This window comes from Medicago sativa, chromosome 3, assembly GCF_051527215.1.
Source record: "Medicago sativa cultivar Bolivia chromosome 3, Bolivia_mono, whole genome shotgun sequence".
NCBI lineage: Eukaryota > Viridiplantae > Streptophyta > Magnoliopsida > Fabales > Fabaceae > Medicago > Medicago sativa.
Window position 1 is genome coordinate 83,774,119 of NC_140751.1, and position 19,138 is coordinate 83,793,256.

The window sequence follows — 19,138 nt, forward strand, 5'->3', positions numbered from 1 at the left end:
CGACGTTACACATCTAGGGAAGAGCACGATAATCGCTACCGTAATTACGGGGAAAAGGGCAGGTACCGGGGTATTCATTCCTAGGATGAATCTTATTCCGAGTGATCCAGGACGACCCTATGTCGTGGTCAATCTTTATCTCGAGTGGAAGTTTATCTTCCTAAGCCCGTGTTCACACATGGACAACTCTATGTCGCCGTCTCTCAAGTTACTTCTAGAAAATGTTTGAAAGCCGCTCATCTTGGATGAAGATAATAATGTTTGGAAGGAGACCACAAATGTTGTGTATCGTGAAGTTCTTCAAAAAGAATGATCGTTGGTTATGTTTTAGAATTTGTTGTTGCTATAATTTAGAAAACTAAAGTTGTGTATTGTTTGGAAGTCGTTTTTTTTTTAATTTCTTTGTAAGGCGTCTGGTCATTACATGACATGCAATTTCTATATAAGCGGGTCCTCCCGCCATTGACTTTTAATTGATGCACTTTTCGGGTATAACAATACGCGAAACTTTTTTTACATCGTTCTTACCCTAAAATACCATATTTACATTAGACCATTGGTTTTGTAAAAAATAAAAACAAATAACAATCGGCATTTCGTAGCCCAAACTATATTTATACACACCCGCAAAAAAATTAACGTTTGCATTCACAAATCTAGGTGTATACATCGACACCGACTATTATATATAAAAAATACAAAAATTTTAGTTTAGTTTTTATGATTAATAAAATACATTATGTCAACAAATAATAATATACGGTACGTCGGCGTATTTTTGCAAAAATATTACATATGCTAAGTTTAACAATGAGTACATCTTATACTACAAATAATTAGTATAAGTATAAATCTAAATATTTTAATCGTTATGTGCAATGTTTAGATATTTCAAAATATATACAAAATTAACAAAATTAAGACGATATTTTTTTCCATATCAAATTTAAAATATAACCACACTTATAACTTTAAAATAACATAATATAAAATCTATACATTTGATCAAAAAAGTTTTTATTTCCGCTTGGCAAGACGGGTCACTATACTAGTTTTTAACCAATTTAAGAACTATGACCCACATTTGAAAACACAACATTAGATGGATGGACCGATGATAAAACCAATTGAATTATGAACATTAATTGCATTGAGTTTCTGAAATTCCAAAACCTTTTCTCTTGTTATTTCCGCCCCACTCTTTCTACATTGCTTTCATCTAATGCAACTCCATTCATAAACCTTTCTTCATCACTCCCATTACTACTTTGTTTTCAACTGAATCATTCAGATTCAGATCAACAACAATGAACGCCTACATTGCCGGCCTCATCGTTCCTCTCGTCATCCTCCTCTTCCGCAACTCCAACAACCGCAAACGCCGCGGCTTACCGGCCGACGTCGGCGGCGAACCTGGTTTCGCGGTCCGCAACCACCGCGTCACATCTCCGTTAACTTCACTCTGGGAAGGCGTGACGACACTCGCGGAGCTTTTCGAGCTAACATGCAACAAGAATCATGATAGATTGTTACTCGGAACTCGTGAATTGATCTCACGTGAAATGGAAACTTCTTCTGATGGAAGAAAGTTCGAGAAGCTTCATCTTGGAGAGTATCAATGGGTTACGTATGGGAAGGTTTTTGTATCTGTTTGCAGTTTTGCTTCTGGTTTGGCGAAGATTGGTCATGTTAGAGAAGAACGTGTTGCGATTTATGCTGACACTAGAGAAGAATGGTTTATTGCATTGCAGGTGTTTGTTTCTATGCTTTAAAGAAAAACTGTTTCTGATTTTTGTTCAGTTTTGAAATTTGAACTTAGATGGAAGAGAATGATTTTATTTACATTTTTTTTGTTTGTTCAGGCTTGCTTCCGGAGAAATGTGACTGTTGTTACCATTTATGCTTCGTTGGGAGAAGAAGCTTTGTGCCATTCATTGAATGAGGTTTGCTCTCTGCCACTCTTCCCAAACAGAAAATTGTTGTGTGCAAAATTTTAGGAGAAGAAAACTGCGTTCTATGAAGTCCGAATACTCTAAACGTATCTGTATTGGATACTCATACTTTGCAGATACTTGGGGATACACACCCTAAAAGTATCCTAATTATATATTTTATGTATAAAAAAGTATTTTACTGGATACATATCAGATACTTCAAGGATACTCGCATATACATATCTAGCATACATATCTTGGATATATGTGAGAAATTAGTGGAGATGTAAGCGGGTGATGGCAGTGAGCAAGAAGAGACTGAATCGGTTAACATTAGATAAGACACTTTTGAGTTCTTTTAATGATGTTTGTGTTGATATTCTTACATAGAGATTCAAATACATTATAATTTATACAAAATTCTATGATATGTTTTGATCGCAAGGTTTTTATTTTGTAAATTGTGATCAGAAGAATGACTAATAGATCTTCTTTACAAGTATTTTACATCTATACAATCTTTGTTATAAAAATTTTGGTAACGTATATAGGCCATATCATATCTTGAATTTAAAAAATTTCATGCATCCGTATCGCACCCGTACTATGTGTTCAGTCGCAATTTAAAACATTGAATGTGAATTTAAAGATATACATATCCTACTGGTATGGTGAAAAGAAGAGGGAGAAGATGAAATTTAGATTATAATGTACATCTCCCTTTCATGTCATTTTGAAAATAATTTTTATGGACACCTCATTAGATGGCATAATATGAATGATCGGCACAAATCTCTTGAGGGCAGTATTAATACTGAGTTTGCAAGTTTTGTTGGGAAAAACTTAACAAGTGATATTGTTCATAGGTACACCGAGGCTTTATTTCTTTTCCATTTTCTCTTTAACAAGTTATCGATTTTAGTCATAATCTCATTTCCTTTCTCTTTTTATTTTTATAATTATTTATAGAGCATCACTTAACTGCTCAACATGTAATTTCTGGCGTTTAAATTAAAGTTTTAAAGTTTATTTGCCGGCAAGAAAGTCAATTCTATTTCACATGGTGTTTAGTTTACCTGTAAATTTCTAGTAGTATTGAAATTTACTTTCAGATTTGTGTTCGTTTTTAGTTTACCTGTAAATTTCTAGCAGCATTGAAATTTACTTTTAGATTTGTGTTTATGGGTTGAAACGCAATAATTGTATTGTTTTCTTCTTCACCATCGTTTTAGTAATTTAGTTCCTGTGCTCTTGTTGTTGTCATCATCATCATCATCATCATCATCATTATTATTTTGATAACCTCACTTGTGAAATCTGTACCAGACAGAGGTTACAACTGTGATTTGTGGCCGCAAAGAATTGAAATCACTTGTAAATATTGCTGGACAACTTGACACTGTGAAACGTGTGATATGTATTGATGATGATGTCCCATCTGATGCCGCATCTGCTCAGCATGGATGGACAATCATTTCCTTTTCTGATGTTGAAAGGCTTGGTAGAGAAAACCCTATCGAGGCTGATTTACCCCTTTCAGCTGATGTTGCAGTTATAATGTACACGAGTGGAAGTACAGGCTTGCCTAAGGTTAGAAGCATCTTTGAGATATATTGTTATTATAGTGGTAACTTTTCTTTCTATCCTTTCACAGGATTGACTTTCCTAAATAGTAGCCTAGAGTCTAGATGGTAGTGTGATATATTTTTCTTCTTTTTCGCGATCCTTTTTTTCTTCATTTTACTGTTTCTTGAATCTGTTTTCTTTTGCACAGGGTGTGATGATGACACATGGCAATATCTTAGCAACAGTGTCTGCTGTAGTGAAAATTGTTCCTGAACTTGGGACAAAGGATGTATATCTAGCATACTTACCAATGGCTCATATTCTTGAATTAATAGCTGAGGTATGTGTATCCAGTAACACTTCAGCATATAGGGCACTTTGTTTGCATTTTATTTTCCTCTGTTTTCCTATCTTGCATGTTTTGACAAACTCAACTACTTGTTTTAGAATTTGTTTGCTGCTGTTGGAGGCTGTATAGGATACGGAACTCCATTAACTCTAACCGATACATCAAACAAGGTAAAAAAGGGGACAAAAGGGGATGCCACTGCATTGATGCCAACTGTGTTGGTAGCTGTACCAGCAATTCTTGATCGTGTTCGTGATGGAGTTTTCAAGAAGGTATTTGATTTTTGACACATTTGAAAAATGCGTGCCTGTGTATTATGCACCAATGTGAGAGTGTGAGTGAATTCGTTCTCTGGTCATACAGGTAAATGCAAAGGGAGGATTATCAAAGGCATTGTTTGATTTAGCCTATGCACGAAGGATGCAAGCGATTAATGGTAGCTGGTTTGGTGCTTGGGGATTGGAAAAAGCTCTATGGAATTTTCTTGTCTTCAAAAAGGTCCAAGCAATTCTGGGTGGTCGTATTCGTTTTATACTATGTGGTGGTGCACCCCTTTCTGGTGACTCACAAAGATTCATCAACATTTGTCTTGGGTAAGTATTGCGAGTCCTTTTTAATAATAAAATAAGGCTAAAAATATTCTTTGGGTCCTTTATTTTTTTACTTATATTCATTTTAGATTGTCCTTCTAAAAGCTAAAAGCATATTTTAGTCAAAAAATAAAGAAATACCATTAGGGAAGAGTAGGAGTAAAACAATGGTCGTGAAGGATAAAATTTTAACCTGAAGAATCTGTTTTCTTTTCTTCCAGTAGTATATAAGGTCGGGGGTAAAGAAGAAATACACAGTAACCAAGCAAAGACTACTGATTTTTGCATGTCTGCCACTCAGCTCCCTATAAATTAACCATGAGTTGAGAAGGCTACTGCATTATCACATAAAAGTATAGACTAATTCAGCCTTTTAAAGTTTAGACTATGAATTCTGTCACAAGTTATGACCATGGAGTGTTAAGCACCAAATGCGCGTGACATGAGAAACTCACAGCAATTGTTCTTTTGATGATGAATCGGTGGTAATATAAGTTATTTCTTTTGTTCACAACAAAATTACACCTGATGTCCTTCAAGTTTGACCTGTTTTTTCGGATTTGGTCCTTTAAGCTATTGGTCCTTTCAGTCTCAAAACATGCACGTCGTGGTTCTTCCTCTTCATCATCTTCATAAACCAAGAAATTCTAACGTATAAAATTGCAAACTGAAACCCAAATTAAAGTAAGTTAAGTTTTTTCGGTTTCTTCATAGGCTTCCAAAATATAAAACTCAGAAGTTCTGACTTGCAGTTACTGGAAGCAAAGGTTAAAGCAAAAATTACTGCAAGCATCCCAACCCCATAACATATCTGTTACAGCAAACCCCTAAGAAAGACCATGAGCTTTCCACACTTTTTTGCCGCACTGTGATTTCACAAAATAAACAGAAGTTCACAGGAAAAAATATCCTCAAAGTGGTTTAGAGGATATTAAAAAAATATTCTTAACAGCCACATGTTTTTTTTTAAAGGAGCAAAATGGAAATTAAAAAAAAAATAGTACGCGTGCGCATTTTGAGACTTAAAAGGACCAATACCGGTAAAAACAATCTTAAAGGACCAATCTGGAAAAAACCGTCAAACTTAAAAAACCACGATTGTAATTTTGCCTATGTTCACAAAGAAACATCACAAACCATATTTACTTTAGCTTGTTTGCACTTGATTCACTGTCTGATTCCAAGGAATTCAATATTGTACAATTTCTTAATAGCAGTCTAGTGTAGTCCAAGATAGATGAACTTGCGAGTTGCAACATTTAAGTGTAAACTTTTTCTGTCATGAGTTGTGAATTATATGTTCAACTGGCATTGATGGTTGATAGTAATAATAAATCTCACTTTCTATGGGTTTGCTTATTTCTCTTGAAAAACTCAACCCCAATACTTGTTGCCGGTCTATTGGCCTTCTGAAAAAAAAAAAATGAAATTCACTCAGGACTGGTCTCTGCTAAAGGAAATGTTAATACGCCACTGCTTCTTACTAACTTCACTCATGCACTTATTTTTCTATTTTGCATTCAGATACCACCCACATATTATTATTTTTTTCTTTTCTCTTTTCACATTTACATCTATTGTCATTTTCAGTGCTCCAATAGGTCAAGCATATGGTCTCACGGAGACTTGTGCTGGTGGGACATTTTCTGATTTTGACGATACTTCTGTTGGCCGTGTAGGACCGCCAAAACCTTCCACATATGTTAAGGTAGTTATTGATCTATTCCACCTTCACACATTTTAAATTCAAGGGTTATTTTTCAAACACAAGTGCTACTTATTTTATCAACCTTTTTCCTTTTACTTTTGCTGTTTATCGGAATCACAGTACTTAAATAGATATGGAGCAGTTATTTCAAGCAGTTTACATATTATCACTGCACTTATAGGTACAAGTAATATGCATATATCCCTCTAAAAATATTCCATGAACTTACACCTGGTCAACTACAAAAATGCAGTGCTTTCTTTTATTTAGGTTTTCAGAGTAGCTGCTAGTATCAGTAATAGATGTCTACTCCTGGTTCCTAAATTTATTTATTATAATTTCGTTTTTTACATCCTCATGCAAATCCAAAATTTATTGTCAGTTATAACAGCTTTTGGGTCATTTTCAACTGACACTTATCTACTATTCTTCCATATATTGTGATCATTAATCCTCAACTTATATATGGGATACACAAGGGTCTTCAGTTGTGTACAACCCAAAGAATTGACTCAGCCATCAAATAATGTTTTATTCAAAACGAGAAAATAAGTGATAGAAACGGGAATAAGCTATCCTCCAAAAAGAGACAACAATATTATAAGCACAACTGAGACAAGCTGATTTACTAAGTATTGCTGTTCAATGTCAACCTGAATCCTATTTCATTCTCCATGAGAAGGGCCACAAAGCAATTGGATCAACAACAATTTAAATATAATCTGACTAACTGTATTTTGCTGTAAATACCATCTTCAACAAAAATAATAAAATCATGTCATGCCCAACTTCTTGGCCTTAAAATTCATCAGGACTTTATGCATGTAGAATTTTCTGTATGCAGGTCTTAAGTCCTAATATTTTTTTCCTAATATATTATCTTTTTAAATGGTGATGTTGATTTTTGTTCTGATGTGAACCCAAAATGAGTGACAAATAATAGAGAAAAACATATCAATAATGAAAATTAAAGAGTGTATTATTTCTGAAATGGGAGGAATATACGGAAGGATGTATTTGCTTAAAAGAAGGTTTAGAGATGATAATATGGTGGTTTATTTTACCTATCTAAAAAAAAAAAAGGGCAACCCGGTGCACTAGAGCTCCCGCATATGCAGGGTCCGGGAAGGGGTCCCACCATTTGGTGTATTGTACGCAGCCTTATGCCTTACCCTGTTTTACACAAGAGGTTGTTTCCAGACTTGAACCCGTGACCTTTCAGTCACATGACAACAACTTTACCAGTTGCGCCAAGGTTACCTCTGTTTATTTTACCTATCTGCCTTTGGAAAAAGATTTCTTATGCAAGGATTTGGTGCTCTTTTCTCAGTTAATCGACTGGCCTGAAGGTGGATATTCAACTACTGACTCACCGATGCCTCGTGGTGAAATAGTAATTGGTGGTCCAAGTGTCACTCTTGGGTATTTCAAAAATGAAGAAAAGACAAGAGAGTCTTACAAGGTATAGCTACATGTTCCTTTTTTATTCTTCTTTTTCTTGTGGAGCAAAAGGCAATGTGCGAAAAGCTATCATACATGATATTCTTCTGTTTCCGTTGCTTTGTTAGTTCTTGTTAGATATTAAAGTCGTTAATGAATCTTCACCTAATAGCTTAAGCTTTTAGGAGAGTTGGTCCTTGGCATTATATCGAAGCCTCTATAACCAAGTAGTCAGGAGTTTTCTCCTCACCACCTCTGTTCTTTGAAACGAAAGTCGAATATTAACACAATGTTAGGCAGGATTGTGCATTAACCCTACCCAGTTGTTAAATATAAAACCATTCATGAATCTTACCGGGACAGGTTTATGTTTTAGAACATTTGGTCTTTGACATTTCTTGACGTAGATTGGATTGTTTATTTTATTTAGGCTTTTAATTTTTAGGTTCTTTTTGTGATTATCCACTTATTGTTATTTGTTATTAGGTCATTTTATTTATTCTATTTTGGGTTATCTTATTCCAATTTGGGACACGAATAGTTTATTGGGGTGTTTGACTGTTTTACATCTATAAATGGACCTTTAAAGTGAACAGTAAGGATCTTTGAAACGGAAGTTGAATTTTAACACAATGTCAGGCAGGATTGTGCATTAACCCAACCCAGTTGTTAGATATAAAACCATTCATAAACCTTACTGTGATAGGTTTATTATTTAGAACATTTGGTCTTTGACAGTTCTTGACGTAGATTGGATTGTTTATTTTATTTAGGCTTTTAATTTCATAATTATGTTTTTTTTTGGGATTATTCATTTATTGTTATTTATTATTATGACATTTTATTCTATTTTGGGTTATCTTATTCCAATTTGGGTCACAAATAGTTTATTGGGGTGTTTGAATGTTTTACATCTATAAATGGACTTTTAGTGCGAACATTTGAGGTGCTTATGATTACTACTACTACCTCCTTCCCTATCTGTAAGACCCTCTTGACCAAAGCGCAATTGTTCACAATATACATTCTCTTTCCAAAATTATCCTTCAATTATTAAGAGAGAAATGATTGGTCTTTTAATTATCTTCATCTAATCAGGGTTACTTTTGTAAAAAGATCATTAAAGTATCTTGTAGTTTGAAAAGAGTCTTATAGGGACAGGAAAAATTGTCAAGAGGGTTTTACATATAGGGACCGAGGTAGTATGATATTGAGTTTTTTTCTAGTCAGAGTATCTATTATTTGAATTGTAGAAGTACTTCACCCTAGATGAGTATCCTAGGTTTATCGGTGTTTTGTTAAGAGAAGTACGCTTAGATTGCTTTATATCAATCAACTATCCAGGGTGCATTTCATTTAACAACTTAAGTCCTTGTGTACAAGCTATTTCTACAATCAAAGAAATAACATGGTTAAGTTGTTTCAATATAAGTTGCAAGTTGTTTTCATAAGCTATCCTAGGGAGCTTATTGAAATAAGCTGAAAATAACTTATAGAAATGTCATAAGCTATTTTCATAAACGCGCCTAAAATTTGATATCAAAGATTAATTTTGATTCACTTGCATGTTCCATCCACTTTTTTTGGCTCAGTCTCACCACTATGCTCTGTTCACTGCATTAATTTTTATACCTGCCAAAAATTCCAATATTTCTTTGCTTCTTTTTGTCCTATTGGAAATGAGAAAATTATTACGGTCTTCTTGCACAGGCTCTCTAGATGAGTATGGTATTTGGGTTATAAATTCATATGTTGCATGGATATAGGTACGGTATCAGGAACTGGCACAAGATACGAGATTTTTAGAAAAACTAAGGCATGGGTACGTTAATAATATACAAAGAAACGTTGTTAACAGCAAAAGAAAAAGTACAAGAAGACGTCTTTCATAATTTACTGCATCACAAATCAAAAGAGTTAGGAAATAAATATACACAGCCAAGGAAATTAGGACAGAAAGAGGATATTTAATATACAACAGTGAAGTGTCCACGAGCACCGGGTGGTACTGGTATGACAATTTTGGAGTACCCATGCTTCACATATAAATACTCTTTAGGTTCCTTGTGCAACTAGACTTTTGGATAATTAATAATAATAATAATAATAATATTAATAATAATAATAATGCAATTTTCACCTTTTTAGAGTGTATCTCAAACTTGAGTTAACAGAAGCGTGCTACATTTATTAAGGGAGTACTGAGCCAAAATGAGATTATTCTTTTGATTTGCTTTTAAGTGTTTACCCTACCAAGGGAAGTTTGGTAGAGCCAGATGATTCTACATCAAACTCTACATAGGGATATTGAAATAATTTGCTCGTTTTTTTTTTAAAATAAAATTATTTACTTTTGCATTTTTTGCTGTAAAGGTTGATGAACGGGGAATGAGGTGGTTCTACACTGGTGATGTAGGTAGATTTCATGCGGATGGTTGCCTTGAAATCATTGATAGGAAAAAGGACATAGTTAAACTGCAGCATGGAGAATATGTGTCCCTGGGAAAGGTATGCATGCACGTTGGTTTGTAGTATTTCCCATTCTCAATACCTGAAGACTAATTTAATTAAATACAGGTTGAGGCAGTTCTTCTTGGCAGCCCCTTTGTGGACAACATTATGTTGCATGCGGATTCTTTTCAAAGTTACTGTGTGGCACTTGTGGCTGTTTCTCATCCTGCATTGGATGAATGGGCTTCAAAGCAAGGAATTGCTTATTCTGATCTTTCAGAACTGTGCAGCAAAGAAGAAACAGTGAAGGAGGTGCATGCATCACTTGTAAAGGTATGCCTTTTGTATTAAAATCCGTTTAGAACTTTGTTGTAATGTTTTAGGTGTAAAACTTTTTTTGTTATTAGAAAAGGTTTTATTTGTCTAAATCAACAGTAAAATTTAAACTTAAGGCTTACCTAGTCAATTTTGTACTTTTTATCGGTTTGTCGTCTACAATTACCCTAGATTATATTTGTTTGGCTGTTAGAAAATGGGGAGGTAGAAAAATTGAAATGAAAATCATTTGATATTTGCTTTGCATGAAAATATGTGGGATGATGGAAAGCATATTTCAGCTCATTGGCCATCCACCACTCGAATTTTTGTTCTTTTGCATGAAATATGAATCAATGTTGAAAGTGATTTTTCATTCAAAAGCTTGGTCTTCATCCTCTCCCTATTTCATGTATTCCACTCTTCACATTCTCAAATGATCATTAACTTAGTATAGCGGATACAAATTCATAACGTACCTGGAGGTGGAGTAGGGAAGTAATTCTTTAGCTTGTTAGTATGATAACTTGGTTCATTCTCTTGTAAATCGAAACTTAAAGAAAGTTTTTCTGTTGTGAGTTATGTAGTTTTGTTATGCAGAGAGAGAGATAGAGATAAGTAATAATTTTTATGAAAATATTTGCAGGAAGCAAAGAAGGCTCGTCTGGAAAAATTTGAAATTCCTGCAAAACTTAAATTGCTTTCTGACCCATGGACTCCTGAGACTGGCCTAGTTACTGCAGCTCTTAAGATCAAGAGAGATGTCATTAGAAAGACTTTTCAAGAAGAGCTCTCAAAGTTATATGCCAAATAGACAAAACCAAAAGTTTTTCCTCTGGGAGGGTTCTGTATTAACTTGAGTTTGCATATGTAATTCATCAAACCTTTTTACCATGTTTATCAATTTTTCGGTCGTAATTTATCTCAGGAATTTTTTTCCTTTTTTTGCGTATTTGCTAATCCCAGTTATGAATAATTAGTTTTAATAAATTAAAGAATGTTTACTGAAATTTTGCTGTTGATGACCATTTTAGACTTACCGATTATTTACACGATAGCATTCATGCCACTCCAAAGGGTGGCACGCCCCTACCATGTTTACCACCATCCTACCAAGAAATAGACTACACACTTGGATGTGTACCACAGACATATATATCATCCAACTTTGATTGCGTGAATAATTTTACCCCTATGTTATTTAGCTCAATTTCCTTGACTGTGGTTATATCAATGAAGGGAAACTGATTAGATGTAATGAATACACACCCACCAAATTAGTTGTCTGTATTCTGTTTGTCCTTTGGTGTATATGAACATTTATTTAGTAACAGTTCAGGGGTACGTAAAATCTAAGTAGTAAATTTTAGATTTAGATACGCAAATTGAATAAGTTCATGTTTAAAATTACGGTGAGTTTGACGAATGTACGGTGGTGCGGTGATTTTGTTGAAGTCACTGAGGGTAGTTTTAGTTAAAATTACAGTAGTATATCATGATTCTAACAAATTTATTGTCAATTCAAAACATGCATTAAAGGATATTTTGAATGTAGTTATCAATTTCTTCAAGCCTTGAAAAAGTGGAACAATTATGGACATGTAATTCATCAAAGAAGGGTTATGGGTTTGGATAAGTATATATGTTTAGATCCTAGTGATGGAATTCAATGTGTTTATACTTTATAGTTAGTTTTGGGACACGGGTTCAAATTGGATTAGAGACTTAAAATGAACGAGGCAAATGAAGAATGAAAGAGACCCACATCTAATATTGGTCCATAATGTGAGCATGACTTGAAGTTGAAGCCAACCAAATTAGAAACAGTCCCCACCTCTTCCCATGTGCATATTAGATTGTTTGTTTCCATCACCTTTAAGCCTTTTCGGATGTTTCATGGAGACACTCCATATAGTGCCTATCCAATGCTACTTTCCCTTTTCTTCAATGTAATTTAATGCATATACTTTTCCCTCCTTTCTACAAAGTACTGATAAAAAAAGGGTTACGTTGTTTACCCACTACATACATGTTGCATTATTTCTTACGTTTTTTGTTCGAGAAATAAAAATATATGTTTGAATGCTAACTCTTTTTATTCGTTTATTAAAATTGTAGTAGTACAATAATAATATAATAAAAAATACTAGATACAGAATAGTATGTGTGATATTAGAGGAATGAATGTTTTGATTGACATTGAAAAAATATATTTGAATGACGGTTAGTTTGACAAAATCACGGTGGATCACCGCAATTTGGACAAAAAATTCACTTTGAGTTTAAACAAAATTATAGTAGCACTATGATTTCGCCAAATTCTCCATTCATCCAAACATATACTAGGGCGATGTCCTTGCTTCTTCTGTAACATCATATCATATGCTTGACAAATTGAGAGAGACATCGGAAGAAAAGTCGTATTATTTCCTCAAGATCTTCAATGCTGCTGACTTATCGCACAACTTGTGCTCCCTCCGAATTAGAAGAAAATTCGTGCTGCTTATTGTAAAAATTAAATGATGGGAGACATTAACTATTCAAAAATATCATTAATTTAAGAGCATTGCTATTTATCTAGAGAGATTTTATCAAGAATTGATCAAGAAAAGGTCTCGGCCAATTAAATTTGTTATTTGCCGAAAATCAAGGGAAGTGATGGTGAGTAATTAAGAAAATGTGTTAAAAAATACATTGTCTTGAAATTTTCTTGATAAAATTTGTCGCTGTGTCTATCATTTCCCTTAATTTAATGAAAGTAATTCGGGAATGATGTTTAAAATTCGTGCTGCTTATTGTAAAAATTAAATGATGGGGGACATTAACTATTCAAAAATTCGTGCTGCATATATCACGAATGATGTTTAAAAAAACAAAAGAGTGTGTACATTTTAACTATTGTTGGCATCTCTTGGCCGTTACATGTTAATTGCACTGAAGTAATATTATTAAAATAAAAAGAAAGATATAAATGCACTTGTGGGGATTAAACCAAAACCAAACCAGCGTATCAAGGGAACTCCGCATCAGCCTCATTAAAAATCTTGTTAGAAAAGAGGGATAAAATATGTCAAGGAAAGAATAGTATAGAGCAAAACAACAACATAAACATTATGACAATGAACAACATCAACATAAAATTATATACTATTATGATTTAGAGAATCTAAAATGTACAACGATGGTAGAATCCATCTAAGTCATAGTCAGTCTTTAACCAAAGCCCACTCCAATTATTTTGTAAGTTATCTCAATAGCATTTAGAGTGTTACTTTTCCCACCCTACGCCTTCTCGCGCGTCCCGCAAAAATTCCAAAAATACCCCCGTCCGGATTATGCTTTCCGACCAGTTGTTAGTAACTTCCGGAATATAAAATCCGGACCATTTGTTGTGCGCTTTTGTGTCTTTCTTTGATGTCAGGTCTCTGTTGACCGTTATATGAACCCCACACAAGCCGAAATGCTATTGCGGGGTTCATAGGAACGGTCAACAATGACCATGCCACCACCGACACCCCTAAAAAACTAAAAACATTTGAAGAAAATTGCGAAAAGAGGTGAAGAGAGTTCCGGAAAATATAATCCGAACAAAGACAATATGAATATTTTGTGTCTTTCTTTGATGTCAAAGGTCTCTGTTGATCGTTATATGAACCCCACACAAGCCGAAATGCTATTGCAGTGGTTCATAGGAACGGTCAACAATGACCATGACACCACCGACACTCCAACAATACTTAAAAAATTTGAAGAAAATGGAAGGAAAGAGGTGAAGTGAAGAATGAATGTATTTGTTGAAGATGGAAGCCTATTTATAGCCTTAAACAAGTCCTAGGTCATTAATACAAATAATGAAAACGTGTTAGTAGTTGTAACCGTCCAACCACTAATTGATGACACTCTTTCAAAAGAAGCCAAGCTCTCTTTCAAAAGAATCCAATGCTGAAGCATTCCGAATTATACATTCCGAATGTCCTTAGCCCTACAAAGAAGTGCAAACGTTCCCTCGTTCACCATAAGAGCACCATAATCGCACTAATCCGAAAATATATTCGGAACTAAAAGGTGCATTCCGGATTGTATATTCCGAACGCTTCGGCCATGGCCGGTGGTCCGCACCACACGCATTTGTCGGTGGTCAAGTCAAAACGTGTCTTACCACGTTTTTTGACCGCATTAATGGTTTCCCAACCATTTTTCACCCACCCCTCCCTATAAATACCCTTCCAAACCCCACCATTTCTCACACCATCCCTCTCCTCCTCTTCTTCCTTCTACAACCATGGTTTTCCATCGTTGGCCTTTCATAGATAAGGGCTTCGTTGAAAACTTTCGGGGTGTGTATGAACGGTCAATTAGGATGGAACCGCGCCGCAACGAAGGGCGGTTCATCCGAGGGTCATGTGGGTTAGTGTTGTTATTAGCTTCACCGTCGGGGCGTAAGTCCGAGCACCCCTCACCTCCCTCGTGGGCATTTGTTTCTTCTTCCCGCCCTCCTCTTCCCTCCTCCTCCGGTTTTCCTCCAATAGCCAAGCTACCGCTATGTCCTATCACATAGCGGTGGTTAGGCTCTTAGAGATTAGAATTAGGCTCTTAGGAGATTAGAAATAGATTTAGGATGTTATGTAATAAGCTTAAAAATCTTAAAAATTATTGTAATGTATTGTTCATATATTAATAAAATGAGTTGTTTTTATGTTTGTGTCTTTTTATTTATGTTTTTTATTTTATTCGCATTTTATTTTACGAATTGTAGAGCTTAAAATTGCAAAAGTTCTCGCTAAAATACTAATCCGGATTTTAAAATCCGGAAACATCCGAAAATTACTAACAATACATTCCGGATTACGAAATCCGAACTAGGGGTAAAATTGGAAAAAAATAGGGCGCGCGAGGAAAGCCATAGGGTGAGAAAAGTAACACTCTAGCATTTATCATCCCATAGATGATAGAGAAAGCTAACTAAATAGTACTCCTTCCGTTTCAAAATGAGTGTCGTTTTAGCCAATTGCACACAGATTAAGGAATGAAATAAAGTAGTCAAATGTCATAACAATTTTACCAAAATATCCTAATCAACTATTGGTTTGTTTTTCATTAAAGAAAAATAATACTCCCTCCATTCCTTTTATTTTGATGTTTTAGGTGATTACACAAATATTAAGGAATCATTAAATTATAGAAATAATTGTATGGTTTATACTAAAATACCCTTACTTACTCCTTGATTTTTTTTTCTCAAAATTTTAATCTCCTTAATTATTGAAACTCACCAACAAATTGCATTTATTATTTAAATTTCCAATTTTCAAAGTGTGTTTTTCAACAAGGGTAAAATTGGATAAAAAGTATTAAAAATTCTAAAACATCAAAAGTTTTGGAATAAAGTTTAAGTTCTAAAACATCAAAAGAAAAGGAATGGAGGGAGTACTTTGAAAGTAGTGTAACATAGTATTAATTGAAGGGTACAATTGAAAAGAAAAAATTATTATTGCATTGAAAACCGAAAGTGACATTCATTTTGAAACAAATCTTTTTGGCTAAAGCGACACTCATTTTGAGACACTCATTTTGAAACGGATGGAGTAATCAACATCTTTATACTTGAAAATCTCTCCACAAACTGTACGGACGAGACAACCCTTAGCAAAACCATCAATATTACACTTGACTTATTTAAGGATGTGGGACTGCCACATCACCTCTTTGATGCAAGGCACATTAGGCACATAAACCTGGACAAAGAAAACTTTTAAAATCATAAATTCCTATGTGTCGACACAATGTGCCTTGGTATGATGATATTGATCACACTAAGTTAACAACAATCCTCCAACTAACATTAACATCATCAAATCTTTACTTGTTTATGCAATACCAAATCATATTGATCACATTTAAAATGGATGCAATGACCATCATCTTACATTGGAGTATTACAAATTTCAAACACAATGTTTCTGTTACTAGTGATTACATATTGAAAATGGAAATAATCCAACACCAAAGTTGACATGTAAAATCACAATAAAAAACACAAATGATTGCTAGATTCTTCATACTTGCGAGGCAAGCTACACATGGAGGCCATTTTGCAACCTTGAGCCATTAAATTATCATTAATAGAAATTTTGTTGTGGAACAACGTCCAAAATCAAGAGGTCGAAAAAGATGAATAGAACGATTCCACATAATCTTGGTTCAAGACACCTTTTTAAGGAAAAAAGGTGCCTTATTCGACAACTACTTTTGGAATATATTAGCGCTCATCTCCCCATTGACGAGATGAGATATTCTTGCACGAACTCTTATCTAAGAGATTATTTTTACATCCAACCAATAAAAATATGACATTAACTTTAAAAAAAATGTGATTTTAATTAAGGAAATGGAAACATAAATGGTGGTGGGTGGTTTTTGTTGGTTAAAGAAAGTGGAAAAAGGAGAGAGAAATATTAAAAATAATGAGAAAAAAATTATGATATTAATTATTTTTATTATTTTAATGAGATGTTTGATTTTAATTGGTTGGGTGTAAGAATGATCTCTTAGGTAAGAGTTCATGTAAATATTTTTAATATTTTAATGATGGCGGCTTCAAAATATACAATTTTTAATGAATTCAAAATATACGATGTGGTTACAAATTATTGAATATTATGTGTACAATTTTTTTACTTTGACCGTGTATATGATTAAACTCTTGTATTTTCACTAATATACCAATGTATATCGTATGTTTAAGGCTTATAAATTATAATTAAACTCTTAAACGACGCTTAAGGATTAACAATAACATGAGCCGGATAGATTAATAGTATTTTAAACTTCTAGAATAGTGACATTATAAATAGCTTGTCTCTTTAAGTTTCTAGACTAGACGATGGGCACTGGTTCATTCCATAATTTGGAACGCATCAAACGCATTATGCCAAGCAACTTTTTCAATTCAAGGCACTTTCTTCTTTGATACTTTGCTCTTAATGGATTTCAATTCATTGTGGTTGCAGTATCAATGTATCTCATATATATCTTGTTAACATCACTTAGTGTCGTTGATTTGACGAATGAATAGAAGTTTGCACAAAAAAGAGAAAGCAAGCTAGAAAAAGAAACCTAATCCGTTAGTATTAGTTTGAAAAAGGAATTATATAAGCTTTATATGAGAAAAATTATATAAGCTTTGTTATTATTTTAAATGGCATTGTTTGATTAAAATATTCATTAAAGGTCAATGTTAAAACATGTTACATCAAATAGAAAGAGTAATGATATTTTGACATCCATTTGATGACAACTTTGTTGACAACCTTGTTTTTCTCACTTCTTATTTGGCCAAAAACAATGGAGAGAAAAAGGAAGAGAGAGGATAACAACATCATGTGAGTATGAAAGAGAAAGTTGTCCAAAAGTTGTCAAAAAATAGTTGTCAAAATATCATTTCTCAAATAGAAAATATAATTGTACTATTACTTAATTTGACCGTTATTATGGGTGAGACCTTTTCTGTACAACATTTCCATATCATGGGAAAGTTGGTATAATTACGGTTCTTGGTCTTTGATGTGTTAATGAGACGGGCCATAGTTCTGGAGAGTGGAGTCCCAAATCTAAGTGGTAGTCCCAAATTTTGACCTTAGCCACAGATGATTTCTGTCCTTAATATAAGACTACAATAACTTCATAGATTCCTTATTTGTTTTGGAAAAAGGAAAAATCAATTGAATGTATCAATACACAGAATTTAGTAGTAATTATGCAAAAAAATTATTATTAATTGCAATATCACTATTTTTATAATATGCATAAAAAATATTAAAGGTCTTATAATAAAAGAGTGTGGTGTACTTGAAGTTAAAGGTAGAAAAATATCGTACCTTGGAGGGTGCAAATGATCCTCTTATATAGCGGAGGATCACGTTTCCAAGAATGATGGTTGTGTAGTCGTTAGTCGACATTATAGACAACGTGATTCGTAACGGTTGAACATTACAAAGTAATGAAGGTGGGAACATTTCAGTTCATGGTTGAATCATGTGTCCCCTACTGTTGCGAGCACACCTCCCTAATGAGGGGAGGGTGTGCATAGTTTTGTTGGGCCCATGCGACTAATATATGGACCGTCGAGCATAGCCTTTGACGCGTCGAGCATGAGCCTTAGTCTTCAAGCACATCTCTTGGACCGCCGAACACAACGCTGAGCATAGCCTTTGAATTGTCGAGCGGGACCTTAGACTGTCGAGTAAATATCTTAGACTAGTCTTTGATTTGGACATGGAGGTGCTCCAAGTTTTTGTTTTTGGGGATTGAGCATAGCCTTTGAATTGTCGAGCATGGACCTTAGACCGTCGAGTAAATATCTTAGACTGGTCTTTGATTTGGACATAGAGGTGCTCCAAGTTTTTGTTTTCGCGGGATTATTTGATGGGGCAGTAATTTGCTCATATCTGATTCTATCATTCCATATTTTATTCAATCTATATAAACTTAATATATATGCCCAATCTGAATGAAGTGTTTGAATTTCAATATATATATATATATATATATATATATATATATATATATATATATATATATATATATATATATATATATATATGGGGTTTGCTAGGATACACCCACTAGTTTTTATTAAGGTGTGTTTTAGCAAAGATATAACTAAAAAGTTGTTAAATACACCTTAAGGTGAATGTTGCTAAAACACACCTTCTAAAAAATAAGTGGGTGTATGTTAGCAACTCCTATAGGCATTTGCTAGGATACACCCACTTATTTTTTAGAA

General features: G+C 34.0%; 1 protein-coding gene across 1 annotated transcript; it reads left to right on the plus strand.

Annotated features, from left to right (window-relative positions):
- The first annotated feature begins 1,149 nt into the window (after window positions 1-1,149).
- On the plus strand, window positions 1,150-11,363 carry LOC146941093 (long chain acyl-CoA synthetase 9, chloroplastic-like). Its single transcript, XM_085754881.1, has 11 exons — window positions 1,150-1,751; window positions 1,863-1,943; window positions 3,261-3,524; window positions 3,709-3,840; window positions 3,948-4,121; window positions 4,213-4,442; window positions 6,030-6,147; window positions 7,478-7,609; window positions 9,961-10,095; window positions 10,165-10,371; window positions 11,000-11,363. Exons 1-11 carry the CDS (start codon window positions 1,308-1,310, stop codon window positions 11,165-11,167), a joined length of 2,085 nt encoding a protein of 694 aa, XP_085611007.1. The 5' UTR covers window positions 1,150-1,307; the 3' UTR covers window positions 11,168-11,363.
- Window positions 11,364-19,138: the final 7,775 nt, after the last annotated feature.